The sequence below is a fragment of the Eucalyptus grandis genome, chromosome 5, assembly GCF_016545825.1.
Source record: "Eucalyptus grandis isolate ANBG69807.140 chromosome 5, ASM1654582v1, whole genome shotgun sequence".
Lineage (NCBI taxonomy): Eukaryota > Viridiplantae > Streptophyta > Magnoliopsida > Myrtales > Myrtaceae > Eucalyptus > Eucalyptus grandis.
In genome coordinates, this window is record NC_052616.1 from 33,334,986 (window position 1) to 33,358,457 (window position 23,472).

The 23,472-nt window shown below is 44.1% G+C and overlaps 3 protein-coding genes and 5 non-coding genes across 9 annotated transcripts; 6 read left to right on the top strand and 2 right to left on the bottom strand.

Moving 5' to 3' along the window:
- Window positions 1-1,852: 1,852 nt before the first annotated feature.
- On the top strand, window positions 1,853-4,722 carry LOC104444802 (60S ribosomal protein L32-1). Of its 2 annotated transcripts, none has more exons than XM_010058544.3 (4): window positions 1,853-1,966; window positions 2,189-2,292; window positions 4,108-4,289; window positions 4,391-4,722. In XM_010058544.3, the coding sequence occupies exons 2-4, from the start codon at window positions 2,203-2,205 to the stop codon at window positions 4,518-4,520; spliced, it is 402 nt and encodes a 133-aa protein (XP_010056846.1). In that variant the 5' UTR covers window positions 1,853-1,966; window positions 2,189-2,202; the 3' UTR covers window positions 4,521-4,722. The 2 variants fall into 2 exon arrangements, with proteins under 2 accessions (XP_010056846.1, XP_010056847.1); XM_010058545.2 differs by having other exon boundaries at window positions 1,862-1,966; window positions 2,186-2,292.
- LOC120294209 lies at window positions 2,540-2,621 on the top strand. Its single transcript, XR_005551700.1, has one exon. It is a non-coding gene; the product is annotated as a small nucleolar RNA U31b (small nucleolar RNA).
- On the top strand, window positions 2,792-2,872 carry LOC120294214. The gene has a single exon (XR_005551704.1). It is a non-coding gene; the product is annotated as a small nucleolar RNA U31b (small nucleolar RNA).
- LOC120294211 lies at window positions 3,032-3,114 on the top strand. The gene has a single exon (XR_005551702.1). It is a non-coding gene; the product is annotated as a small nucleolar RNA U31b (small nucleolar RNA).
- Window positions 3,400-3,476, top strand: LOC120294193. Its single transcript, XR_005551684.1, has one exon. It is a non-coding gene; the product is annotated as a small nucleolar RNA Z195/SNORD33/SNORD32 family (small nucleolar RNA).
- Window positions 3,604-3,689, top strand: LOC120294196. Its single transcript, XR_005551687.1, has one exon. It is a non-coding gene; the product is annotated as a small nucleolar RNA Z196/R39/R59 family (small nucleolar RNA).
- Window positions 4,723-9,994: 5,272 nt separating the features above from the next.
- On the bottom strand, window positions 9,995-17,149 carry LOC104446727 (probable LRR receptor-like serine/threonine-protein kinase At3g47570). The gene is made up of 7 exons (XM_039313612.1): window positions 16,711-17,149; window positions 15,681-16,622; window positions 15,219-15,541; window positions 13,288-13,441; window positions 12,700-12,777; window positions 11,480-11,563; window positions 9,995-10,080 (listed from the first exon to the last, which is right to left on the bottom strand). Exons 1-7 carry the CDS (start codon window positions 17,147-17,149, stop codon window positions 9,995-9,997), a joined length of 2,106 nt encoding a protein of 701 aa, XP_039169546.1.
- Window positions 17,150-18,468: 1,319 nt separating this feature from the next.
- LOC120293841 (leucine-rich repeat receptor-like protein kinase PEPR2) lies at window positions 18,469-19,080 on the bottom strand. Its single transcript, XM_039313613.1, has one exon. The coding sequence runs from the start codon at window positions 19,078-19,080 to the stop codon at window positions 18,469-18,471; it is 612 nt and encodes a 203-aa protein (XP_039169547.1).
- Between the last annotated feature and the right edge of the window lie 4,392 nt (window positions 19,081-23,472).

Here is a 23,472-nt window from a genome sequence, read left to right on the forward strand (position 1 = left end):
GGAGAACCTATGAAGGTGGCATATTTCATTATTCCAGAACAAAGTATATGGAATGTTCCTCTACTTCACAACAGTTTTGACGACCAAACTATTGAGGAAATTCTTACCATCCAAGTACACACCCAATCCACATCTGACCAACTCATATGGAAAGGGACGCAAACCGGTACTTATACAGTGAATAGTGGGTATAATTATATCAGACATACATAAAAACAACAACATTCACAGCATAGCCTCCTCATCCTATCAAACCCCACGGAAAGTCTAGAGACAGCTATGGACCATGAAGATAGCCCCTAAAATTCACATATTCATGTGGTCCTTATGCCATAATGCGTTGTCTACAAAGGAGAACCTTTATAATAGACGAATCATCCCATATCCGGTATGTAATTTATGCTAAGATCAACTCCCAGAAACAGCATAACATATTTTTCTATTATGCCCATGGATGCAAGGCATTTGGTCACACCCACAAGTCAAAATCAAGATACCACAACAAGGAGTGAATAGAATAGATGCCTAGCTTGCGGATCTGATAGGGAATAGAGACCTCTTACCTAATTTGGAGACTCTAGCATCCATCCTATGGCAGATTTGGAAGGCACGTAATCACTTTGTCTTCCAGAAGTAACGCCTAGATCCAGAGCAAGTGGTGGAGGTGGCTTTGGCAAACGCACGGATCACCTGCAGCTGCGATTGGCTGGTGTCGAAACCAAATGAAAACCTTACAAACCCATATCTAGTGTAGCGTCCACTGGAGCCTGGTGTAGTGAAAGTGAACATTGATGGGGTTTTTCCAACGGCAAGCAACAAGGGCGCGGTAGCTTACATGTGCCGTCAGAAAACTCGTCAACGACTTCACCAGCGGCATCCAAGCTTCTTCGGTGCTGCAGGTGGAGGTACTAGCGCTAACCCTTACCCTCAAACATCTGCTGCAGAAAGGGAAAGAGTACAAGAACTTACTGCACGGAGTTCGATTGTCTGATACTTGTGGTTATCGTGCATAACCCCGCTTGACGCCGTGGGAGATTCGCGGTCTGTTTGCTTTGAGTGTGCGGTGTTGATCCCCGATTCTCCAACCTTTGGATTCAAAGATCGCAGAGAGAGGCCAATGTATCGCCGACTGGGCTGCTAAAGCCCATGGTCGCTACACCCTTCCCTCAAACTGGACTATTTCACCTCCCCATCCCTCTTAGATCTGTTATGTTCTGGCACCCTGGGTAAGGGTTGTCCTATTTTGCTAGTTTGAATATAAACTCTATTTTTGACCAAAAAAAAAAGAAGAAAGAAATTGACAAAGGTTTCGACCCAACTTTTTTGATAAATGTACTTTATTTTTCTTGGTGCATAAATCCTTCCTATTTTCGGCTTGGATCCCTACAATGGTTAAATTGAATATTAGCTAAGTAATTTTTAATAGTGTGATTAAAAAAGACAAATAAATTTAACTAAATAATTTTTAGTAGTGCATTTTTAATTGTCTTTTCTCTCATGTATAATGCTTACATATCTTATAGGTTACTTAAATTGAATACATTAAGAAAATCATATATTTTTCTAAAAATATATTATAGATAATAACGAGTCATTTCACTTCGCAAAAAATATCTTTACTTTGAAAAATGAAAGCAACAAGAAAAAGTTCGTTTTTTGCTGTTTAGAAATAAAGTCCACTTTATTTATAATGAAACTGATATATATATTATATTGGCCGGTTTGATAATGAAAATGATTTCCTATAAGTGAGTTCTAGCTCCCCGAAAAAAAAGATTTACTATAAATGAATCTATACTGTTCTAAGTAAATTATCCCACCAGCCAAACAGACCCGCAAACAAGAAGAGTTTCGCCAAAAACGAAACCCTAGCAGTGACTCCGAGCGCCTATATATAACCTCTATCTTCCACCTTCCTCGTCCACTCCTCACCTCGTCGGCCTCCTCAAACCCTAACTCTGTCGCCGTAATCTCTCTCTCTCTCTCTCTCTCTGTGGAGCACCATAGCTAGATTCTGTGTAATGGGTTTGCTTGATGGTGTTGATGTTTTTGGCCTTTAGGAGCGCTCTGTCGCTTGATCGAAGTCGCTGTAGTGAATTATATGCGTGTGTGAAGATGGGTTTGTTCTGGTCTATATGTTAATGGTGATTCTGACATGGGTTTTGTTTTTCGTCGACGGATGAAGCAGGTGGGAGGGCGAAAATGGCGGTGCCTTTGCTGTCAAAGAGGATCGTCAAGAAGCGGGTCAAGCAGTTCAAGAGGCCCCAGAGCGACCGCAAGATCTCTGTCAAGGTATAGGCTTTCTCGCTTTCAGTTGGTTTTAGAACACGGTTCTGTTTTTTTTTTTTTTAATCTTGTTTCCCCTGTTTTCGCTTGTTTGTTGATTCATGGTTCTCGCGATTTCCTGGGTTGTTTTCTTTTTCCGAAAATTGCAATCTTGGAGGTTTTGTTTTGTGCTTAGTCTCGATGCTTTTGCCCGCGTTTTAATGGGCTTGGGGAATTCCTTGTTGTCGATTTGGTACGACGTTGTTTCGCAGAGATAGATGATGATAGCGTTTTGTCGCCCCAGTCTTAGTTGCATCTGTTGATGCACGGTGGTGATTGACATTTTTATCTGATATCTAAATGTTTTTATTTATTTTTTATTTTTTTCCATTTGGGCTTTACATTTTTCACAGCCGATGCTTATTTTCTTATTTTCTAGCCTTCCCTCTCGAGGTGTTTTTGTTGCTGTTAAGATTACTTTTGCTTGAAACTGGTCTTGTTTTATAAATATATAGTGTATGCTGGGGAACGTGATGATAGATGTTTTGACACCCAGTCTTACTTGCATCAGCAGATGCATTGGTGGTGATTAACACTGTTCTGATTCTTGATTACCCTTCATCAAAATTTTCATTAATTTTTTTGAGTCTCTTGAAAATTTCTGTCATGCTCTTCCATGCGAGTAGTATCGTTCAGATTTTTTTTTTGTGTCAGACTTCTGAGTAGATTTTATTTTGAATCGTGGCTTCAATGAAGAAACGTTAAAGGATTTGATGATAGATCTTTGACACCCAGTCTTACATGCATCTCTCGATGCATGATGGTGATAAGAGATCGACTATCTGATCCCTAGCTTATGGTGGTGAGAAACTGGTTAATGGAGTGCTCACTGTAGAAATTGTTATCATTTTTTTTAATGGACTATTTCCACACTACATTAACGCAGTACACCCAATTTTATAGATCCCTTTGGGGCATATGCATTGACCAATCATGCGTCTCATTTGATTAAATGAGGACATGCAAATGCTTTGCACATTACTGGTGTAAAATTAGTCGCAATTACATTTCTTGGTTTTTGACACTGAAGTATTCGTAATTTTTCCTGGACAAGGTTTTGTCTAAGAGTCTGCAATGGGACGTGATGATTTGTACCCAATAATTCTGCTGTTAGATGATGAATATTAACATGCACTACCATCTGATCCCATTCAGTACTAGAACTTTGTCTTGAAGTGTTTGTCATTTTTTCACATAAACTCTCTCTGACCGAGTAAGTTTTTTAATCATTTTTTTTCTTCAGTTGTCCTGTCTAGATACTCTAGGTTCCTTTCTTTCTGCAATCTATGATGCAAAACGTCCTATTATCATGATTTTGCAGTGATTATAACTAAAATTATCACCATCTTTCGGCTGAGATTGCAAACCTTATTATTTTCTCGTTTCATTTGTTCTTTATTTTTTTGATTTTGGTGTTGATTTTCTTGTCTTTCACAAATGAGTTTCTGCCCATGGTATCTGATGTCCAGATTTAAATTCATTATGTAGCTGGACATTTCGTTTTTCTGGGCAAAAAGAAAATACATGAACAGGTCTTGCGACACAGTTAGCTTAATATCTACTGGCTAACAGTTACATTATCCCTGATCACATTTCATATCCATCTGACATGGTCTTATAACATGGCCATGCCTAGTTTTTCACTCTTTTTGTGTTTCGAAATGTAAGATTTTCTCGATTGTCTTGTTAACCATGTAAGATCTGTGGGGCTGGTTGTTAGCCATGTAAGATTTGCGGGGTTAGTTTTATTGGCTCTCACCATACTGTTTGTGTTATTAACAGACAAACTGGCGTCGGCCCAAAGGTATTGATTCCCGAGTAAGAAGAAAATTCAAGGGATGTACTTTGATGCCAAATATCGGTTACGGATCGGACAAGAAGACCCGCCATTATCTTCCTAATGGTTTCAAGAAATTTGTTGTGCACAATGCGAAGGAGCTTGAATTATTAATGATGCATAACAGGTACTAGATGACTCCCGGTTGCATAATTGGCTTGTGAAGCTGTTAATCTACTTTGCCATCTTAACATTAATAAAGCTGATCTGTTTGCTCCAATTGTTTAGGACGTATTGTGCGGAGATTGCTCACAATGTCTCCACAAGAAAGAGGAAGGAGATTGTCGAACGAGCTGCACAGCTTGATGTCGTGGTTACGAACAAGTTGGCTAGGGTGCGCAGCCAAGAGGATGAGTAGATTTAGAGTCTCGATTGTGTTGGAATTATCCAGAAGGAGAACGATCAATTTGTTTTGCGGCTTTTGCCTTGGTTCTCCGCTAGACTGCAGAGTAATTTTTGTTCTTTTTACATGTAACAATGTACCTGGATAATGGGTTCCTAATTGAGTGCCATTGCTATAAGTATGGCTTTCTTGAAGATCAAGTTGCAGGAGTTGTATAGGGATGAATGTGTAAAGCTGATGATTTATTATTTCTTCATTTGTGCGTGCGGCTCTAATGCAAAGCAGATGAATTCAACAAGTGGGAAAATGCCGTCATTTGGTCGTTCTTGAGAGAAGTCGCCTTATTCCGGGTTAAGCATTTTCTGTCATGTCGGATCCTCAAGCAACGGTATAAGCCTTTTTTTTAACCGTGACCTTGTCATTCTGTGAAGTCTTCAATTTTTGGTGATTGCTGGTCCTCTCCCCAGAAATAGTGTGCATGATCAATTTCAGTTGGATAATGTCCTTTGGTTACAAAACCAATGCTTTTGATTGCATGATTGTCATTGATCATGGGGAAGCAGCGGTTTCAACTAATCAAGAAACGCAGAACTACTTGTGAATGATCATCATTCATGAGCATTATTTCTTCAGGCAACTCAGCACAACCATGCAAAGGCAACTCCAGGATGGTCGATGCGTAGTCCAGTTTCGCAACAGTCAGCTCTTCTCTGCTCAATATATTCGCCTCTAGGATGTCTCCAACCGCATGAGGAAATGAATTACTCGACCCAGCGATTCAAGTGTTCTTCCACCACGTCGTCCAGGGGCTCTTTCCCCTGAAAATTTCCATGAGCAAGATTCAATAGTTGTACACATTGCCTTGCCTCTTGTGGAAACAAATCGGCCCGAACCAAACTCTCCACTTGAAACATAAGCTGTCATGGTTCGCCATCTAATAGGACATTGCTTGGTCTCAAATCACAGTGAACAATGGGAGTCGAATACCCCTCATGCAGATATTCGGGTCCAGACGCAACATCCATTAGGATATTGAGTATCTAAGGGATGTCTAAGTGGTACTTGTGTCAGTGTATCCAGTTCCAGAGGCTTCCATTTGGCATGTACTCCAGGATCAATGCTCTGAAATCGAGGTTACAACAGCTGGCTCCAGATCTTCACGAGATTACGGTGGCGAATGTCCTCAGAACCTCACATTCTGCTTTGAAACTCTCCTACTTTCAAATCAAAGACCTTCACAGTGATGGTTGGGCCATCCAACAAGTTGCTTGGACTAAGACCATTTGTCGCCTGTAGAACTTCGTAGTAGCTTATCTTCTCGTTGTGAGGGTAATCGAAGCGTCCTCTGTTGAAAGCTTTCAATTTCTCCTTGCCAAAACAAACAAAATGCCTAAAGCAAGTATTGCTGCCAAAACACAAGGCAGAAGAGTTCTTAGCAGACGTGATTTTGTAGTCTGATCTATGGATGGCAGTGACAGAGCACGGAGGAACTTGAGGACGAGGGTCGCCACAAAGAGCTTCATTTCCTAGGAATGATTGAGCCGGAAAGTTTGTGAAAGGGCCACGTGAAGGAATCTCCCCAGATAAATGGTTGAAAAAGAGGCTCAGGTATTTGAGGTATGACCAACGACTTGGGGCTTGGCCCGGTCAGCTTATCACTTTGATAAATTTAGAGACTCCAAGCTCACCAGCTTTCCGAATGATTCTGGAATATCACCTCGAAACATGTTTTATGATAAAGAGAGGTTCAACATTTTTTGAAGGTTGTCAATGGAGCTACGTATTTCGCCCAACAGTTGGTTTCCTGATAAATCTACGACGGTCATTGCCTTCAGATTTCCTACTCCAAGGGAAAGATCGTGGCTCATAAAATTTCTGGACATATTTAAACATCATTATGTTATTTAGACTCCATGAGGAATCGGATATAGTGCTCGTGAACTGGTAAGAGCCCAAGTGGAGTTCTTTTAAAGAAGTAAGGTTACCGATGCACAAAGGTATTGATCCATTGAGCTCGTTGCTGCTCAAAGATAAGAAAGCCAAGCTCGGGATGTTACAGATGTCTTCAGGAACCGGTCCTTGCAGCTTGTTGCCCTGATGATACAAGCCTTGAACTTTCCCTGTCCCTACGATCATTGTGGGAATAGGGCTGTCAACTCATTATCTCCGACATTGAAGAGGGAAGCCACTTAAATTGCCGACCTCACTAGGAATGCCACCAATGAGCTTGGAATTCCCCATGGAAAGCCACTCCAGATTATTAGAGAGATTCCCTATCGATGAAGGAAGGAAAGCGTCCAGCTTGTTCTCCTGTAGATTGATCCTTCTCAAACATCTGCAATTACCTAAAGCGGTGATTATGCTTAATCTATCACTTGACGGTTCACTGGTCAAATTATTCCCCGCCAGACTTAACCATTGAATGTACTTCAATTTGCCGAGTGAGGAAAGAATAGAGCCAGAGAATGAGTCCTGGGGCAGGTCTAGCGAGTTTAGTTGGGAACAGTTGGAGAGAGAGCTCGGGAATGGGCCTGGTAATTCGTTCATGCAGAGGAAAAGTTGCGTAAGATTTGGAATAGAGAAGCCGATGCTCGATGGCAAAGTACCAATGAGAAGATCCAAAGTCATTGTGCTCACTTGAATCATCGATATGCTGAAGACCGCCAGCAGGATGGGCCCGGACAAGCTATTCTTTGTTTGGCCCAGGACCTGCGAGTTTTGCAGGTTCCCAATATCCAGCAGTATTTCCCTGAAAGTTTAAATAAAAGAGGAAAAATCACGGAATTCATTAACTAACATTGTTGAAGTTGAAGATAACTTAGTATCTGCAAGTTGGCTTGACTGGTGATGCTGATAGGACAAATGCAAGGGGATTTCCAGACTATTGATGGGTTGAATTGCAACTTCAAGACTTGAAGCTAGAGCAAGCAACACTATATTAAATCTTAAAAATAGTTGTTTGTTAGGAGACACGCCAATCAAAGTGTTCACACCTAGATGTAACCCCTTAAGCATAGTCAAGTTCCCTAGCTCTCTAGGTATGGTTCCTGAAAAATTATTCATTAAAAGGACAGAAGCTGAAGCTGCTCGCATTCAGACAAAATGGATGGTATCTCTCCACTGAACTGATTTCAGACAAGTACAGTCCTAGTAAGTTTGAAAGATTCCCACAAATGTTCCAGGGAATGTCACCAGATAAGCGGTTGTAGCCAAGATCGATGTCCAAAAGTAATCACTGAAAATGGAGGACGGCATCACACCTGAGAGCTGATTGTCACTGAGGTCGATTGCCTTTCAGCATGGGGATGTTGAAAATCAGTGGCTGGATTGTGCCTGCGAGCTGGTTTTTGCTGATATCAAGCTTCTGCAGTGTGGACACATTGCAAATGGACTCCAGAGAAGCCATTAACGTTCAAGAACAGGTACTTGAGCTGCAGCAGGCAAGCCACGGTGGGATCATTGGTGATGTAATAGGCTTAATTAATATCAATGTAATAGGCCTTGGGACTTTTTTGGTATCTTTCCTGATTAAAGAGTACGTCATGCAATTAGTCTCATATTCCATGATGAAACACTCTGCATTGAAATCTTCATCTAGCAGAAATCTCTAGTGCATGGCCTCTACACTTTCAATTAAAAGGAAACTATGATGTTTATTTAGAATTTTAAAATGTGCCCTCCAATACTAAAGACCAACTCTGATGCAATAAAAGTGATAGGAATGCTCACTGTATCACATGTCATGCGAGACTACTCAAGATATCGATATGAATTAGCCTTCCGATAATCAAGGACATGGATATCTGGGTAATGCTTTTACCAAGACAATTGTCTCCCCAAACACAAATTCAATTGTGACAGTAGATGGTGGGCCAAAGTGCTCACTCCCAAATACAAATCCAAGTTCCTCCTCCTCATTATCGTCGGTCAAGAATCTTGCATCAGCTAGGAAGTCGGTGTCTTCAAATTCCAAACTAATGACCACATTACTTATCCCAAAACCTAAATCATCCAATATAAATTCAGCACCCTCCAAGCCAACCATATCTAAAGTTTCCTCACGCTCATCAACTAATTCATTATTTACTTATGTTTAATGCAAAAATAAAATAAAAAATGAGCACTTGCAGTGGCAATTAACTGAAAACTCAAACCCAAAACAGTCTTAAGATTAGTTGATGCCCATACTCAATGTATAGATGAGGCACAAAGACAACCATTTGAAGATTCCTTTCAATAGGCCGTTTCTACTTTAAAATTGCATGGAAGAGGCACGAGACGAGCTTCAAGAACGTGCACAAATGCTTGACTTACGCAAATTATGCTGATGTTGATTTGAGATCAAGCAAATTCTCGCTTATGTAAATTTGAACAGTAAAAAGAAAGGCTCTCTTTTTTCGTTGCCCAATCTGTACAACTCTTTGTTTACATAAGTCATCTCCATCAGTGCTGATGGATAGTTAAAAATTTGGGAAATTTAAATAATTATTTAGATCGACAATAATAAAGATGGCTTGTTTGAGGGAAAAAAAGAGAGATTAATGTGTCCGGATAACAGTTTCCTAATCGAATGCCATTGCTATGAGTATGGCTTTATTGAAAATCAAATCACATGAGTTGCAGTTAGGCATGCATGTGTAAAAATGATCATTTATTTTGTAGGGATATAATACGCGAAAACGACGGATCTTGCAAATTACGTCAACGAAATTGCGCTGAGAAATAAACGAGAAAATCGGACATCAGAAATTTACGTGATTCGGTCCAGTATCGGTACCTACATCCACGGGGAGCCAAAGAAGCAAATAATCCACTAAAATCGAGAGAATCAAAGTTTACAATCACTCAATCGCTCAAGTGTTTCCCGCACCTAGATTTAATCCCAAACCCAAAGTGTATAAATAACAACTCGCTTGGGTATAAACTCATGGCACAAAAATACCGCGCAACAAAACTCTCTACGTACGGCTTCGCGAGCCTTCAAGATCTTGGGATCTTCTTCAAGCGGCGTGGACGTGCGCGGCTTCTCACGTACGTAGGGTTTCTTTCGCAGCTCCTTCGGCGGCTTATCTTTCACCTGCAAAAGAATTCTGTTTATATATGTTTACGTGTGTGACCTTGGGCCCACCACTAAATTTCCTATTTTGGCTTCACAGAATGGTGCTGAGAGTCTTCTTTCTTCGGACGTGAGTTTGTTGACTTTTGAGCCCCACCTGGATAAGAAGAATTCGGCCATCCTTGAAAAACAGATTCTCTCGGAGACTTCGGCATAGACGTCCAAAGAAGAAATACTTCTTCTTCCTTTTTTCATCTTTATCCGAGTTGAAATCTACTTGGGAAAAACTTTATTAACAAATTCGGTTTAACAAAACGTTATCCGAATTCAAACTTGAGTAGTTAATTTAACAATTCTTCACTTTGGCTCGATGTTTGAAGCCAAGTTATAGTGCTCATCATCCATGCTGCTCTCCCAACGCCCCGACGGGCGCTCACTCTTCACAGACGCCAATAGAGCTCAAGCATAGCTTGAGCTTCGTCACAGGAACAAACTTAGTCATCATGTCTGCCGGGTTATCTGTTGTAGCAATCTTTTTAACAGTAACAATACCCTTAGCTAAGACATGTCGGATGAAGTGGTACCTGACGTTGATATGTTTCGTTCGCTCGTGATAAACTTGATTATACGCCAAATATATCGCACCTTGATTATCACACTGTATATCCACACTTTTTTGTTCTAACCCAAAGTCCAAAAACAAACTTTGAAACCATATCACCTCCTTCGCTACAAAGGTTAGTGCCATGTACTCTACCTCAGTCGAAGATAAGACAATGTGATCTTGTAAGGATGCTTTCCAACTAATTGCACCACCCGCTAGCGTAAACACGTACCCTCCTAAAGACCTGCAATCATCCAAGTCACCGGCGTGATCCGAATCCACAAAACCAGTGGTCTCACTGCCATTGCTGTCCCTCCGGTATACTATACCCACGTCTGTTGTCCCCTTCAAATATCTGAGGATCCGGATCCACTTTACAGCTTTCCAATGAGCTTTACCAGGACGCTTCTAACCACGCTCACAGCTTGTGAAATATCAGGCCTAGTGCACACCATATCATACATAATACTACCCATGGCACTAGAATAAGGAACACGGGACATATGCTCCTCATCCTCCTCAGTCTGCGGTGATAATTTATCTGAAAGTTTAAAGTGCTTTGCTAAAGGTGTACTTACAGATTTTGTCGACTGCATGTTAAAACATGTCACGATCTTCTCAATATATTTCTTTTGAGACAGACGTAAAACTCCTGTAGTTTTGTCACGCAAAATCTCCATACCCAAAATTTTCTTTGCTACACCTAAATCTTTCATCTCAAATTCAGCATTTAACTGCCTCTTCAGCACATCAATATCAGACATATCCTTAGCTACTATCAGCATATCATTAACATATAAAAGTAGATAAATCAAAGAATCATTCTCTAATCTCCTATAGTTTGACTTTTTGAATAGTCTTGACTAGCCATGAAAGTATCAAAACGTTTATACCACTGTCTAGGAGATTGTTTCAGCCCATACAAAGATTTCTTTAACAAGCAAACATGATCTTCCTTACTCGGAATAGCAAATCCCTCCGGTTGCCTCATGTAAATCTGTTCTTCTAACTCACCGTGAAGAAACGCAGTTTTCACATCTAGCTGCTCTAACTCGAGATCCTGCGAAACAACTAAGGCAAGTAAAACACGAATAGAAGTATGTCTTACCACATGAGAGAACACCTCATTGTAGTCAATGCTCTCACGCTGTGTATATCATTTCGCCACAAGTCTCGCCTTATACCTCGCTGCCTCAACACCGGGAATGCCCTCTTTCCGTTTGAAGACCCAGTTACTTCCGACAATCTTTTGGCTCTTGGGTACTTTGACCAGCTCCCATGTCTGATTTCGATGGAGTGATTCCATCTCTTCACTCATAGTCCCTAGCCACTGCGATGACTCCGAACTAGCCATTGCCTCAGAGTAAGACGAAGGCTCATCTGTCTCCACCTCATCACCTACAATCATTGCATAAGTAATATCTGTATAACCATAATGTACCGGTGGTTTAATTTGCCTCCTCTCTCTATCTGTGGCTATAGTCTGCTGCGGCTTTGCTGGTTGTTCACTATCACCGACTTCAGGAATTGTGGCTTCATCTGCAGTCTCAACTTCTGTTACCTTCGAGGTGAGTCTCCACCTAAAGCTTCACCTCACTTATGACACCATGATCTGTCTTCTCTACTGGTTATGTCTCAGAACTCCTCTGTTGAAGCATTGCAGTCTCGTCGAAGATCACATCTCTGCTGATTAGAAAACCGGGTGATCTGGGATCAGTACACCACAGCCGGTAGCCTTTCACCCCTGGTGCATAACCTAGAAATATGCACTTCTTTGCCCTCGGCTCAAGCTTACCATCACTCGCATGAGCATACGCAAGATATCCGAATATTCGTAATTCGGAATAATCAACAGGTTTCCCCGACCATACTTCCTCAGGAGTCTTCCACTCGATAGCAGACGATGGAGATCGATTTACCAAGTAACATGACATGTTCATTGCTTTAGCCCAAAATTCCTTGCCAAGTCCTGCATGCGAAAGCATGCATCGAGCTCGCTCAAGCAAGATTTTGTTCTTTCATTTTGCCACGCCATTCTGCTGTAGTGTCTCAGGTACTGTGCGGTGTCTTACAATACATTCTTTCTCGCAGAACTCGGTAAAATCTTTACCACATAACTCTATGCCATTATCGGTTCTCAGGCACTTGATCTGCTTATCTGACTGCTTCTCAATCAATGCCTTAAATTTCTTGAATCGATCAAACACTTCAAATTTGTGCTTCAGAAAGTATACCATACATTCCTCGAATAATCGTCGATAAAAGTCAGCATATATCGGGCACCTCCTTTTGAAGGAACCGAAGACGGGCCCCAGACGTCTGAATGAATATATTCAACAGGTCGTTTGGTTGAATGAATAGCTGTTGTAAACTTAACTCGGTGTTGCTTCCCATAGATGCAGTGCTTACATAAGTCCAGCTTCTCTGTTTTCTGACCACTCAACAACTCCTTTCACTTAGCATTGTCATACCTGCCTCACTCATGTGCCCCAAACGCATATGCCATAACTGAGTCAAGTTAGAGTTTGACTCACCTGATAAAATAGCAGCACTTCCAGTCACGGTCTCTCCCAGTAGATAATAGAGAGTATTCACTTTCTTCCCTTTCATCCCTGTCATAGCACCTCAAGAGATCTTTAGTACTCCACCTTCAGCGGTGTACCTACACCCGATATCATCGAGTGTCCCCAGAGAAATAAGGTTCTTCTTGAGCTCCGGTACATGCCTCACATCTGTCAATGTGCGAACCACCCCATCGTGCATCCGGATCCGAATTGTCCCTATCCCCATAGCCTTACAGACTGCATTATTCTCCAAAAGAACCCTACCACCATCTGCAGCTTGGTAAGTAGTAAACCAGTTCTTATGAGGCGTCATGTGATAAGAACACCCCGAATCTAGCACCCATTTGTCTCCTGACGAAGTATCAGTCACACATAAAACAGCTTCTGCATCCCTATTGCTCCCCTCAACAACATTTGCCACACTGCTTGTAGCATTTTGCTTATCAACCTTATTTCTTCGCTTTGGACAATCTCTCCTGATGTGCCCCTCCTCGTGACACTCAAAGCACTTCACGCGTCCTTTGGACTTTCTATTGCGTGATTTTGATCTACTTTTACCTCTGCTGCTACTAGGTTCTTGATGTTGTTTTCTACCCCGAATCGTCAGTGCTTGCGCTGCTCCTTTTGCCAGATCGTCATCTTGCAACTTTCTCTGCCACTCCTTAGAGAATAAGGCGGACTTTACCTCCTCTGAGGTAATAGTAGTACGCCTCTGCAACAGCGAATCAGTAAAGTGCTCCCATATGACTCTGGTAAAGAGGCTAACAACATCATGCCCTGTTCTTTATCATCAAGTATCTTACCGACGTTCTTCAGATCTAACATGAGTTTATTAAATTCATCTAGGTGGGTTCTGATAGACGTACTTTCAGTATATCTAAATTGAAACATCTTCTTTAGCATATACAAGCGATTGTTCAAACCTTTCTTCACATAGAGTGCTTGAAGTTTTGCCCATAATGCTGTGGCATCCTCCTCCTCAATAACCTCTAGTAAGACCTCATCTGACAAATTTAACAGAATTATGCTCTTTGCTTTTTGCATAAGCTCTACCCTCTCTGAGGCTTTCATTATAATCGACAACTCATCCTCACCATCCAGTGCCTTGGCCAAACCTTGTGTTGTCAATAAAGCCTGCATCTCGATGCTCCATAATACAAAATTATTTCTCCCATCAAACTTCTCAATCTCAGATTTCCTCTTAGACATAATTGCAATAACAAAATTTCCAGATAATAATCAGACAAGCCAAAAGCCCCAAATCACAATTAAGAAATCCAACCCCAAGCTCTGATACCAATTGTTGGGATATAATATGCGGAAACGATAGGATCTTGCAAATTACGTCAATGCGAAATTGCCAGAGAAATAAACGAGAAAATTAGGACACTAGAAATTTACGTGGTTCGGTCTGAGTATCGGTACCTACATCCACGGGGAGAGCCAGCAGCAAATAATCCACTAAAATCGGAGAATCAGAGTTTATAATCACTCAATCGCTCAAGTGTTTCCCGCACCTAGATTTAACCCCAAACCCAAAGTGTTAAATAACAACTCGCTTGAATATAAAATTACGGCACAAAAATACCGCGCAACAAAACTCTCTACGTATGGTTTCGCGAGGCTTCAAGATCTTGGGATCTTCTTCAAGCGGCGTGGACGTGCGCAGCTTCTCACGTACGTAGGGTTTCTTTCGCAGCTCCTTCGGCGGCTTATCTTTCACCTGCAAAAGAATTCTGTTTATATATGTTTACGTGTGTGACCTTGGGCCCACCACTAAATTTCCTATTTTGGCTTCACAGAATGGTGCTGCAGAGTCTTCTTTCTTCGGACGTGAGTTTGTTGACTTTTGAGCCCCACCTGGATAAGAAGAATTCGGCCATCCTTAAAAAAAACAGATTCTCTCGGAGACTTCGGCGTAGACGTCCAAAGAAGAAATACTTCTTTTTTTCATCTTTATCCGAGTTGAAATCTACTTGGGAAAAACTTTATTAACAAATTTGGTTTAACAAAACTTATTCGAATTCAAACTCGAGTCATTAATTTAATATATTTTTCTTCATCTGTGTGCGTGCCTCTGATTCTAATAAAATAAGTTCAACACAAGTGGGAAATGCGTCATTTGGTCACTCTTGAGAAGTTGCCTTATTCTTTATTGAGAGTAGCTGGTGTTGAATGACGAATCCAAATCAACAGTATCAGCTTTTTCTTACTGTGACCTTGTCATTCTAGCTAGTCTAAATTTTTGGTGAAACTCGAATCAAAATTTCGCTTTTGTATGAGGCAGAAAGCCAGTCTTCTCGCCACAAGTACTGTACATAACCAATTTTTAGCGGATTATGTCCTGTGTTTATACAGGCAATGCTTTTGCCTGCCTGGCTCTTATTGATTATCTGGAAGCAGCAGTTTCAACTTTGGAAAAGCAGAACTTCTATTTCACACTATAGGACAGGAGGAGGAGCGAACGATCATCTCATGTGCTCAAGAACCGTTTTGATCTTATTGAGTTTCGCAAGGACATCATTCTTGCGCATTCTTTCTTCAGGCAACTCAGCACAACAATGCACTGCCAACTCCAGGATTGAAGACAGGCAGTCCAGTTTTGTAGCACTTAGCTCTTCTCTGCTTAATAGATTTGTATTTAGGATGTCTTGAACTGCATGAGGAAGCGACTTCTCAACCCCCTGCTTCAAGCTTTCTACCGCAGAAAACATCTCGTCTGTTGGCCTCTTTCCTGTGAAAGTTTCCATCAGCAAGATTCCACACCTGTCCACGTCGCCTCTTGTGGAAACAAATCCACCCGACCCATACTCTACACGCGAAAACATAAGGTGTCATAAGGCATAATACCAGTTTTCGTATCTCTATATAGGTGTATATGTATCCGTATGTTCAGTTCATTCATTATGTTGGTGCACCATATGGCAAAAGTGGCAGCAGATAATCATCACCTGGTGCCATGTATACCATGGTGGCAAGGGTCTTGGTTTGAGTCATCGACTTCTCTTCACCAAGAAGTTTGGCGATGCCAAAGTCATAAAGGCAAGCAACCAAATCTCCACCTAATAGGACGTTGTTCGGTTTCGAATCACGGTCAACAATGGGAATCGAATACCCTTCATGCAGATACTTGAGTCCAGACGCGACATCTATCATGATATTGAGTCTCTGTAGGATGTCTAAATGGTACCCCTCACAGTGTAACCAACTCTCTAGGCTTCCATTTGGCATGTACTCCAGAATGAATGCTCTGAAATCGAGGTTACAACAACTGCTGATGATCTTCACGAGATTATGATGGCGAATTCTCATGCTCCTCAGTACCTCACATTCTGCTTTGAAACTCTTTAGAGTGCCTTCTAGTTCTAAATTGAAGACCTCAACTGCGATGCTTACGCCATCTGACAGTGTTCCTCTGTAAACCAAGCCGAAACACCCCGCTCCTAACAAGTTGCTTGGGCTTAGACCATTTGTTGCCTGTAGAACTTCGTAGTAGCTTATCCTTCTTCTTGATGCGAAGGTCATCGAAGCTTCATCTGTGGAAAGCCTTGTATTTCTTCTCAAATACCGCAGCTGAACAAACAAAAGGCCTAAAGCAAATATTGCCGCCAAAATAGAAGGTGGAAGAATTCTTAGCAGACGCAATTTCTTAGTTTGTGATTGATGAATCGCAGTGACAGGGCACAGAGGAACTTGTAGACGAGGATCGCCACAAAGAGCTTCATTTCCTACGAATGAAGGAATCTTTCCCGATAAGTGATTGAAAGAAAGGTTTGAGTATTTGAGGTACGATAGTGACTCCAACGATTTGGGAATCGGCCCGGTCAGGTTATTACTTGATAAATCCAGAGACTCCAAGCTCACCAGCTTTCCAAATGACTCAGGAATATCACCTCGAAACATGTTTATGTCATACAGAGAAGTTCCACATGTTTTGAAGGTTTTCAATGGAGTTAGGTATTTTGCCCAACTGTTGGTTACCTGATAAATCTACAACCGTCACTGCCTTTAGATTTCTGACTCCGGGAGCAAGATCCCCGCTCAGAAAATGTGTGGAAATATTTAACACCGATATGTTATTTAAACTCCATGATGAATCAGGTATGGTGCCCGTTAACTGGTTAGAACCTAAGTAGAGTTCTCCTAACGAAGTAAGGTTACCAATACACAAAAGTATTGATCCGTTGAGTTCGTTGCTGCTCAAGGATAAGAAAGCCAAGCTCGGGAGGTTACAGATGTCTTCAGGAACCGGTCCGTGCGGCTTGTTGTCCTGAAGATACAAACCTTGAAGCTTCCCTATAATTGCGATGGTCGTGGGTATAGGCTCGGTCAACTCGTTATGTCCAACATTGAAAAGGGTCAAGCCACTTAAATTGCCGACCTCGCAGGGAATGCTGCCAATGAGCTTAGAGCTCTCCATGGAAAGCCACTCCGGATAACTAGAGAGATTCCCTATCTAGGAAAGAAGGAAAGTGTTCAGCTCGTTCTCCTGTAGATCAATCCTTCTCAAATATCTGCAATTACCTAAAGTGGTGATGATGGTCAATCCTTCACTTGAAGGTTCACTGGTCAAATTGTTCCCAGCCAGGCTGAACCATCGCAAGTATTTCAATTTGCCGAGCGAGGAACGAATGGATCCGGAGAAATAGTTCTGGGGCAGTTCTAGAGTGGTTAGTTGGGAACAGTTGGAGAGCTCGCTCAGAATCGGCCCTGTTAATTCGTTTCTACCGAGGAAAAGTTGCATAAGATTTGGCATAGAGAAGCCAATGCTCGATGGCAGAATACCGGTGAGATGAGTCATGGTCATTGCGATAACTTGAATCGTCAATATGTTGAAGATCGCCAATGGAATGGGCGCGGACAAGCTATTGTTTGTTAGGCTCAGGACCTGCAGGTTCTTTAAATTCCCAATTTCCGGCAGTATTTCGCCTTAAAGTTGAAATAAAGAGGAAACGATCATGAAATACATTAACTATATCTAACACTGTCGCAGATAATTTTGTATGGACTCAAATGCAATGTAATGGTGAAATTCTTGATGGGTCGAATTGCAATTTCAAGACTTGAACTTGGAGCAAGCAACACTACATTAAATTTTGAAATAGGAGTTTGGTAGGAGACATACTGTTGGAATTCAAGTCGGCGGAAGACGACTTACCTGATTCCGATGCACAAACAACAAATAGCCCCGGAACGAACGTTGAATTGCGAATAAATCACGAACAACATTACCTCACGTTAGTCTGAATGCAATCATAAGGAAAACACCTGATTTCCACGGCGTAAATGCCGATTGTTTTTGCAAAACTGAAATGGAATGCCTTCTTCTTCCTTGATGGAAATGGAGAGAAATTTGGTGCGTATGTTTTGCCAACCACTCCAACGGTTGTGTTCGGGAGACTTTTATACGTTTCCTTTCGTACCCCTCCATTAGTGTTTTTCCATCGTAACGCATCAAGACGAAACGGTGCGTTCCAATCGCACCCCATCATGGACGTACTAGCTAAAGTACTACATATACCAATCAAATTGTTCGCGCCTAGATATAACCCAGTTAGCATAGTCAAGTTTCCGAGCTCTCTGGGTATGGTTCCTGAAAAATTATTCACCGAAAGGGAGGAGAAGCTGAAGCTGCTGGCATTCAGACAAACTGGAAGGTGTGTCTGTCCACTGAACTGATTGAAGGACAAGAACAGTCTTTGTAAGTCCGGAAGATTCGCACAAATGTTCCGGGGAAGGTCACCAGATAAGTTGTTGGAGTTGAGATCGACTGAAAATGAAGGATGGCATCGAGCCTGAGAGCTGATTATTGCTGAGGTCGATCATCTTCAGTGATGAAATGTTGAAAATCAGCGGTGTGATCGGGCCTGATAGCTGGTTCATGCTTAGGTCGAGCTTCTGCAGCGTGGACACATTGCAAATAGACTCCGGTATCACGCTGGAGAAGCTGTTGCCATTCAAGAACGGGTATTTGAGCCATGGCAACCAGGGGAACCACTGCTGGATCTCCCCTTCGAAGGAGTTGTTCCTGACACTGAAGTACCGAACCCGGCGGAGGCGTGAGAGCTCCCCTGGCAGAGACCCGTGGAACGTGCTGTTGGTGATGTTGAAGTAGGCGAGGAAAGAGAGGCTGCCCAGATGAGGAGGCAGTGTGCCTGAGAGACCCATGAAGGCTCGGTTGAGGCTCGTGACCCTACCGTGAGTAATGCCACGGGTGATCCCAGCCCAGTTGTAGATTGATGTGGTCTCTGTCCAGTTTGTGGACAAGAGGTCATGTGGGTCATTGGTGATGTGCTGTTTCAGGGCAAGAAGGGAGGTCTGGTCTGTGCTGATGCTGGTTTGTTGAGCCATGGCTGGTCCAATGATGCAGTGGAGAAAGAGAAGCAATAATGCTTTGATGATGTTGCTGGGGGGTCTTGGTGTTGTCTCCATTAGTGAGGTTCATTGATGGTAAAGAATTGGATGAAGCAGAACTCTTGACATATAATGTGAAGGACTTGTGGTGTGCTCCCCAATTCTAGGACAATATATAATAGGAATTCGTTCGAGCCTTTCTTTTTAAAGAGTGCCCTTGAGCCACTATGAAAATAATTGATTTTCAAAATATAAGTTGTGCATATCGTGGTAACAATCAATGCATTGAATTACAATTTCTCTTTTATTTGATGGCTTATGGAGTGCTCCAAAGGGCAAATTTTTTTATATGATGCTACATGCATATGACACGGCCCACAAACAAAGCATGATCCAAGATCGTCCGTGACGGGCCGTGTCACGTATAAGGGGCTACCCGAAAGCAGCCCACGAACGACCCATGAGCAGAACGAGCGGAAGGCCCATGTGCAGCCCATGAGTGACCCCTAAACGATGTTCGAGCAGCTCGTGACGGTTCAGCTGGTCGCGTGTCAGACGAACCTGCAACCTTGATCTTGCTTCTAACACACGCCCATGGTCTGCCCAAGGCCTGACACGCGCGACCCATGGGCTTCCCAAGGGCCTGCCAGGTGCAGACCATCGAGTAGCCTTCGAGTAGCTTGTTGTATAGCTTGTAATGATTATATGGATTCAAAATGAGCCGTTGGATCGGAGGGATGATCCACAGCTGAGATGCGACCCGCTCTTGTATAAATAGGGATCCCTCTCCCACTTTGTAATCAGTTCGTTCACAAGCAATATACACTCTCTTTGCCCATTCGGTTCTTGTATTCGAGCGCGCGCGTGTGTGTAAGGCTGACTTGGGATCACTGATCCTAAGGCCGCGCGGTGTTTGATCGACCGAAATTGATCGACCCGTGACAAGTGGTATCAGAGCCATCATTCCCAAACGAAATGGCTGATCCTCGCGCTGATGCTCTGGTCGTTCAAGGCGATGAGCGTGAAGATCGTGGGCGTCCAACCGAGAGGGCTACCCGGTCGAAGAAGGCCCGTGCTGCCTCGTGTGCGAGGGATCCGAAGGGAGATCTGGACAACTGTCTGACGGCCATAGAGGAGACCGTCACGGACGTCCAGGCGTTGATGGACGACCTGCACCAGGCCGTTGAAGGAGCGGAAGCCGGTAGGGAGGAGTTCTTGGCCGAAGTGCAAGAGCTCCAAGTCGGCATGGGAGAGCTCCGTGTCGAGGTGCAAGGATCCTTCATGTACGAGCTGCAGCAGCGGGATGAGACTTGGGAAGCCGCGATGGCGGCCATGCGGGCGGAAATGACGGAGATGAAGGGCAAGCTCGTGGAGCTTGAAGCGGCACGCGTGAACGGGGTGATCACCGTGCAGTCTCGTGCCGATGCACCCAAGCCAAAGGAGTTCAAGGGCTCCCGGGTGGCAAAGGACGTGGATAACTTCCTATGGTACATGGAACGATACTTCCAGACCATGGGAACAACCGACGACGTGATCCGAGTGAACACCGCAGCCATGTATTTAGCTGATGATGCGCTGCTATGGTGGAGACGTCGGTCGGATGGTAGGAATGGCGATCCTATCGTGACATGGGCTCGGTTCGTCGAGGAATTTCGGCGAACCTACTATCCCGCTTATGCGGAGGAGGAAGCCCGAGGGGAACTCAAGCGCCTAGAGCAGAAGGGCGGAGTTCGTGACTATGTGAAGCGGTTCTCGGAGCTGCTGCTCTAAATCCCGTCCATGACCGAGACGGAGGCGTTCCACCAGTTCATGGGCGGACTCAAACCTTGGGTCAAATAGGAGCTCAAACGGTGCAATGCAACAGACCTCACCACAGCCACTTCCGTGGCCGAGTCCCTTGTTGAATATAGGCCGGCAACCGCCGCCAAGCCCGACTTTCGATCGAGAGAAAAGGCCACTGGTGGGGGAGATCGAGGCCGGTTCCCTCGACCAAATGTTGGTAGACCGCCTCCGACCCCTCATAGGAATCAACCCGAGTCGAGCCATGGAGGATACCAACGCAAGGTACGCACATACAAGTGCTTCTTTTGTGACGGTCCCCATATGGCTCGGGATTGCCCGAAGAGAGGAAAGTTGGCGGCCCTGTGCAAGGAGGACAAGCTGCGAGAGGAGGCGTGGTTGGGATCATTGCGGATCCTTGGAATGATCAAGGCCAAGAAGGCCAAAGAACCGAAATGAACGATGTTCGTAGATGTGAAGATCGGAGGTACCACGATGAGCGCACTCGTGGATACCGAGGCATCCGATCTGTTCATATCCAAAGAGGCCGCGAAGAAGCTGCGTCTTCCGATCGAGGCAAATGAGTCCGGTTGGCTCAAGACGGTGAATTCCAGAGAAGTCCCGACCAGCGGCATGGCCAGGGGCGTGGAGTTCCACCTGGGTCCTTGGACCAGCAAGGAAGATATCGAGGTAATTCCCCTCGATGACTATGACTTCATACTCGGTTTGGGATTTCTCGACTGGATCAATGCGGGCGTCATGCCCTTCGCGGATTGCATATGCATCCTAGACAAGCAGTGCCAATGCATGGTCCCGATCTACTGTGAATCGGGACACGATAGGAAGATGCTATCGGCCATGCAGCTATCCAAAGGGCTGAAGAAAGGCGAGGTGACCTTCTTGGCGGCATTGAAGGAGGAGGGCGCGGAGGAAAGCATAGTACCGGAAGAAGCATCCCGAGTCCTTGATGCCTTCCAAGATGTGATGCCGCCCGAGTTGCCCAAGAAGCTGCCTCCTCGGAGAGAGGTCGACCATCGGATCGAGCTGGTACCCGATGCTCGACCACCGGCCATGTCTCCCTATCGCATGGCCCCGCTTGAGTTGGAGGAGTTGAGGAAATAGCTCAAAAAGCTGTTGGATGCTGGATATGTTCGGCCATCCAAGGCCCCGTTCGGTGCCCCGGTCTTGTTCCAAAAGAAGTATGACGGATCCCTCCGTATGTGTATTGATTATCGGGCATTGAACAAGCTGACCGTCAAGAATAAGTACCCGATTCCCCTTATTGCTGACTTGTTTGATCAGTTCGGAGAAGCCCGTTGGTTCTCCAAACTCGACCTTCGATCAGGATATTATCAAGTACGGATTGCCGAGGGGGATGAGCCGAAGATAGCACGTGTGACCCGCTATGGATCATACGAGTTCCTTGTCATGCCATTTGGCTTGACCAATGCACCGGCTACGTTTTGCACACTCATGAATTAGGTACTGCATCCGTTCCTTGATCGGTTTGTTGTAGTTTATCTTGATGATATAGTGATATATAGCCGGACGCTTGAGGAGCATGTTGAACATTTGAGTCGAGTTTTTCGGACCCTTCGAGAAAACGACTTGTATGTGAAACGTGAGAAATGTGCCTTTGCACAAAAGGAAATTCCGTTCCTAGGGCACATCGTCGGGGGCGGACGTGTGCGGATGGATGTGGCCAAGATCAGTGCCATTGTTGATTGGGAGCCACCAACCAAGGTGACTGAGCTGAGATCCTTTCTCGGTCTCACAAATTACTACCGGCGCTTCATTCGGGAGTATTTGCGCCTCACCGTACCACTCACGGACATGTTGAAGAAAGAAAGGTCGTGGGAGTGGACGGATCGGTGTCAAGAGGCGTTCGAGCGGTTGAAGCGGACCATGACCAAGGAGCCGGTGCTTATGCTGCCCGACTACACCAAACCATACAAGGTGGAGACCGATGCTTCTGATTTTGCCATTGGTGGTGTCTTGATGCAAGAAGGTCATCCGGTGGCCTTCGAGTCCCGAAAGTTGAATGATGCCGAGCGATGATACACGGTCCAAGAGAAGGAGATGACCGCGGTGGTGCACCGCCTTCGCACATGGAGGCACTATATCTTGGGGTCCCGGTTCGTCGTGAGGACTCGATTAACGTGGCTACGAGCTACTTCCAAACTCAGAAGAAGCTCAGCCCGAAACAAGCTCGATGGCAAGACTTCCTGGCCGAGTTTGATTATGCGTTGGAATACAAGCCCGTAAAGTCCAATTCCGTGGCCGACGCCTTAAGCAGGAAGTTCGAATTGGCCAATGTGGTGAGCAGGCCCGATTGCCCGTGGGTTGATCGTATCAAGGAGGGGCTGAAGCATGATCAAACAGCCCAAGCCCTCCTTCGATATGCCCAAGAAGGCTTGACGAGGAGATTTTGGCTTGAGAATGACCTCCTCTACACCAAAGGACGGCGACTCTATGTGCCGCTCCATGGGAAACTTCGAAAGGAAGTCCTAAAAGAGTGCCACGACTCCAAATGGGCGGGACATCCGGGAATCCACCGCACCATGGCGCTTGTTGAAGATCAATACTACTGGCCGCACATGCGGGACGATG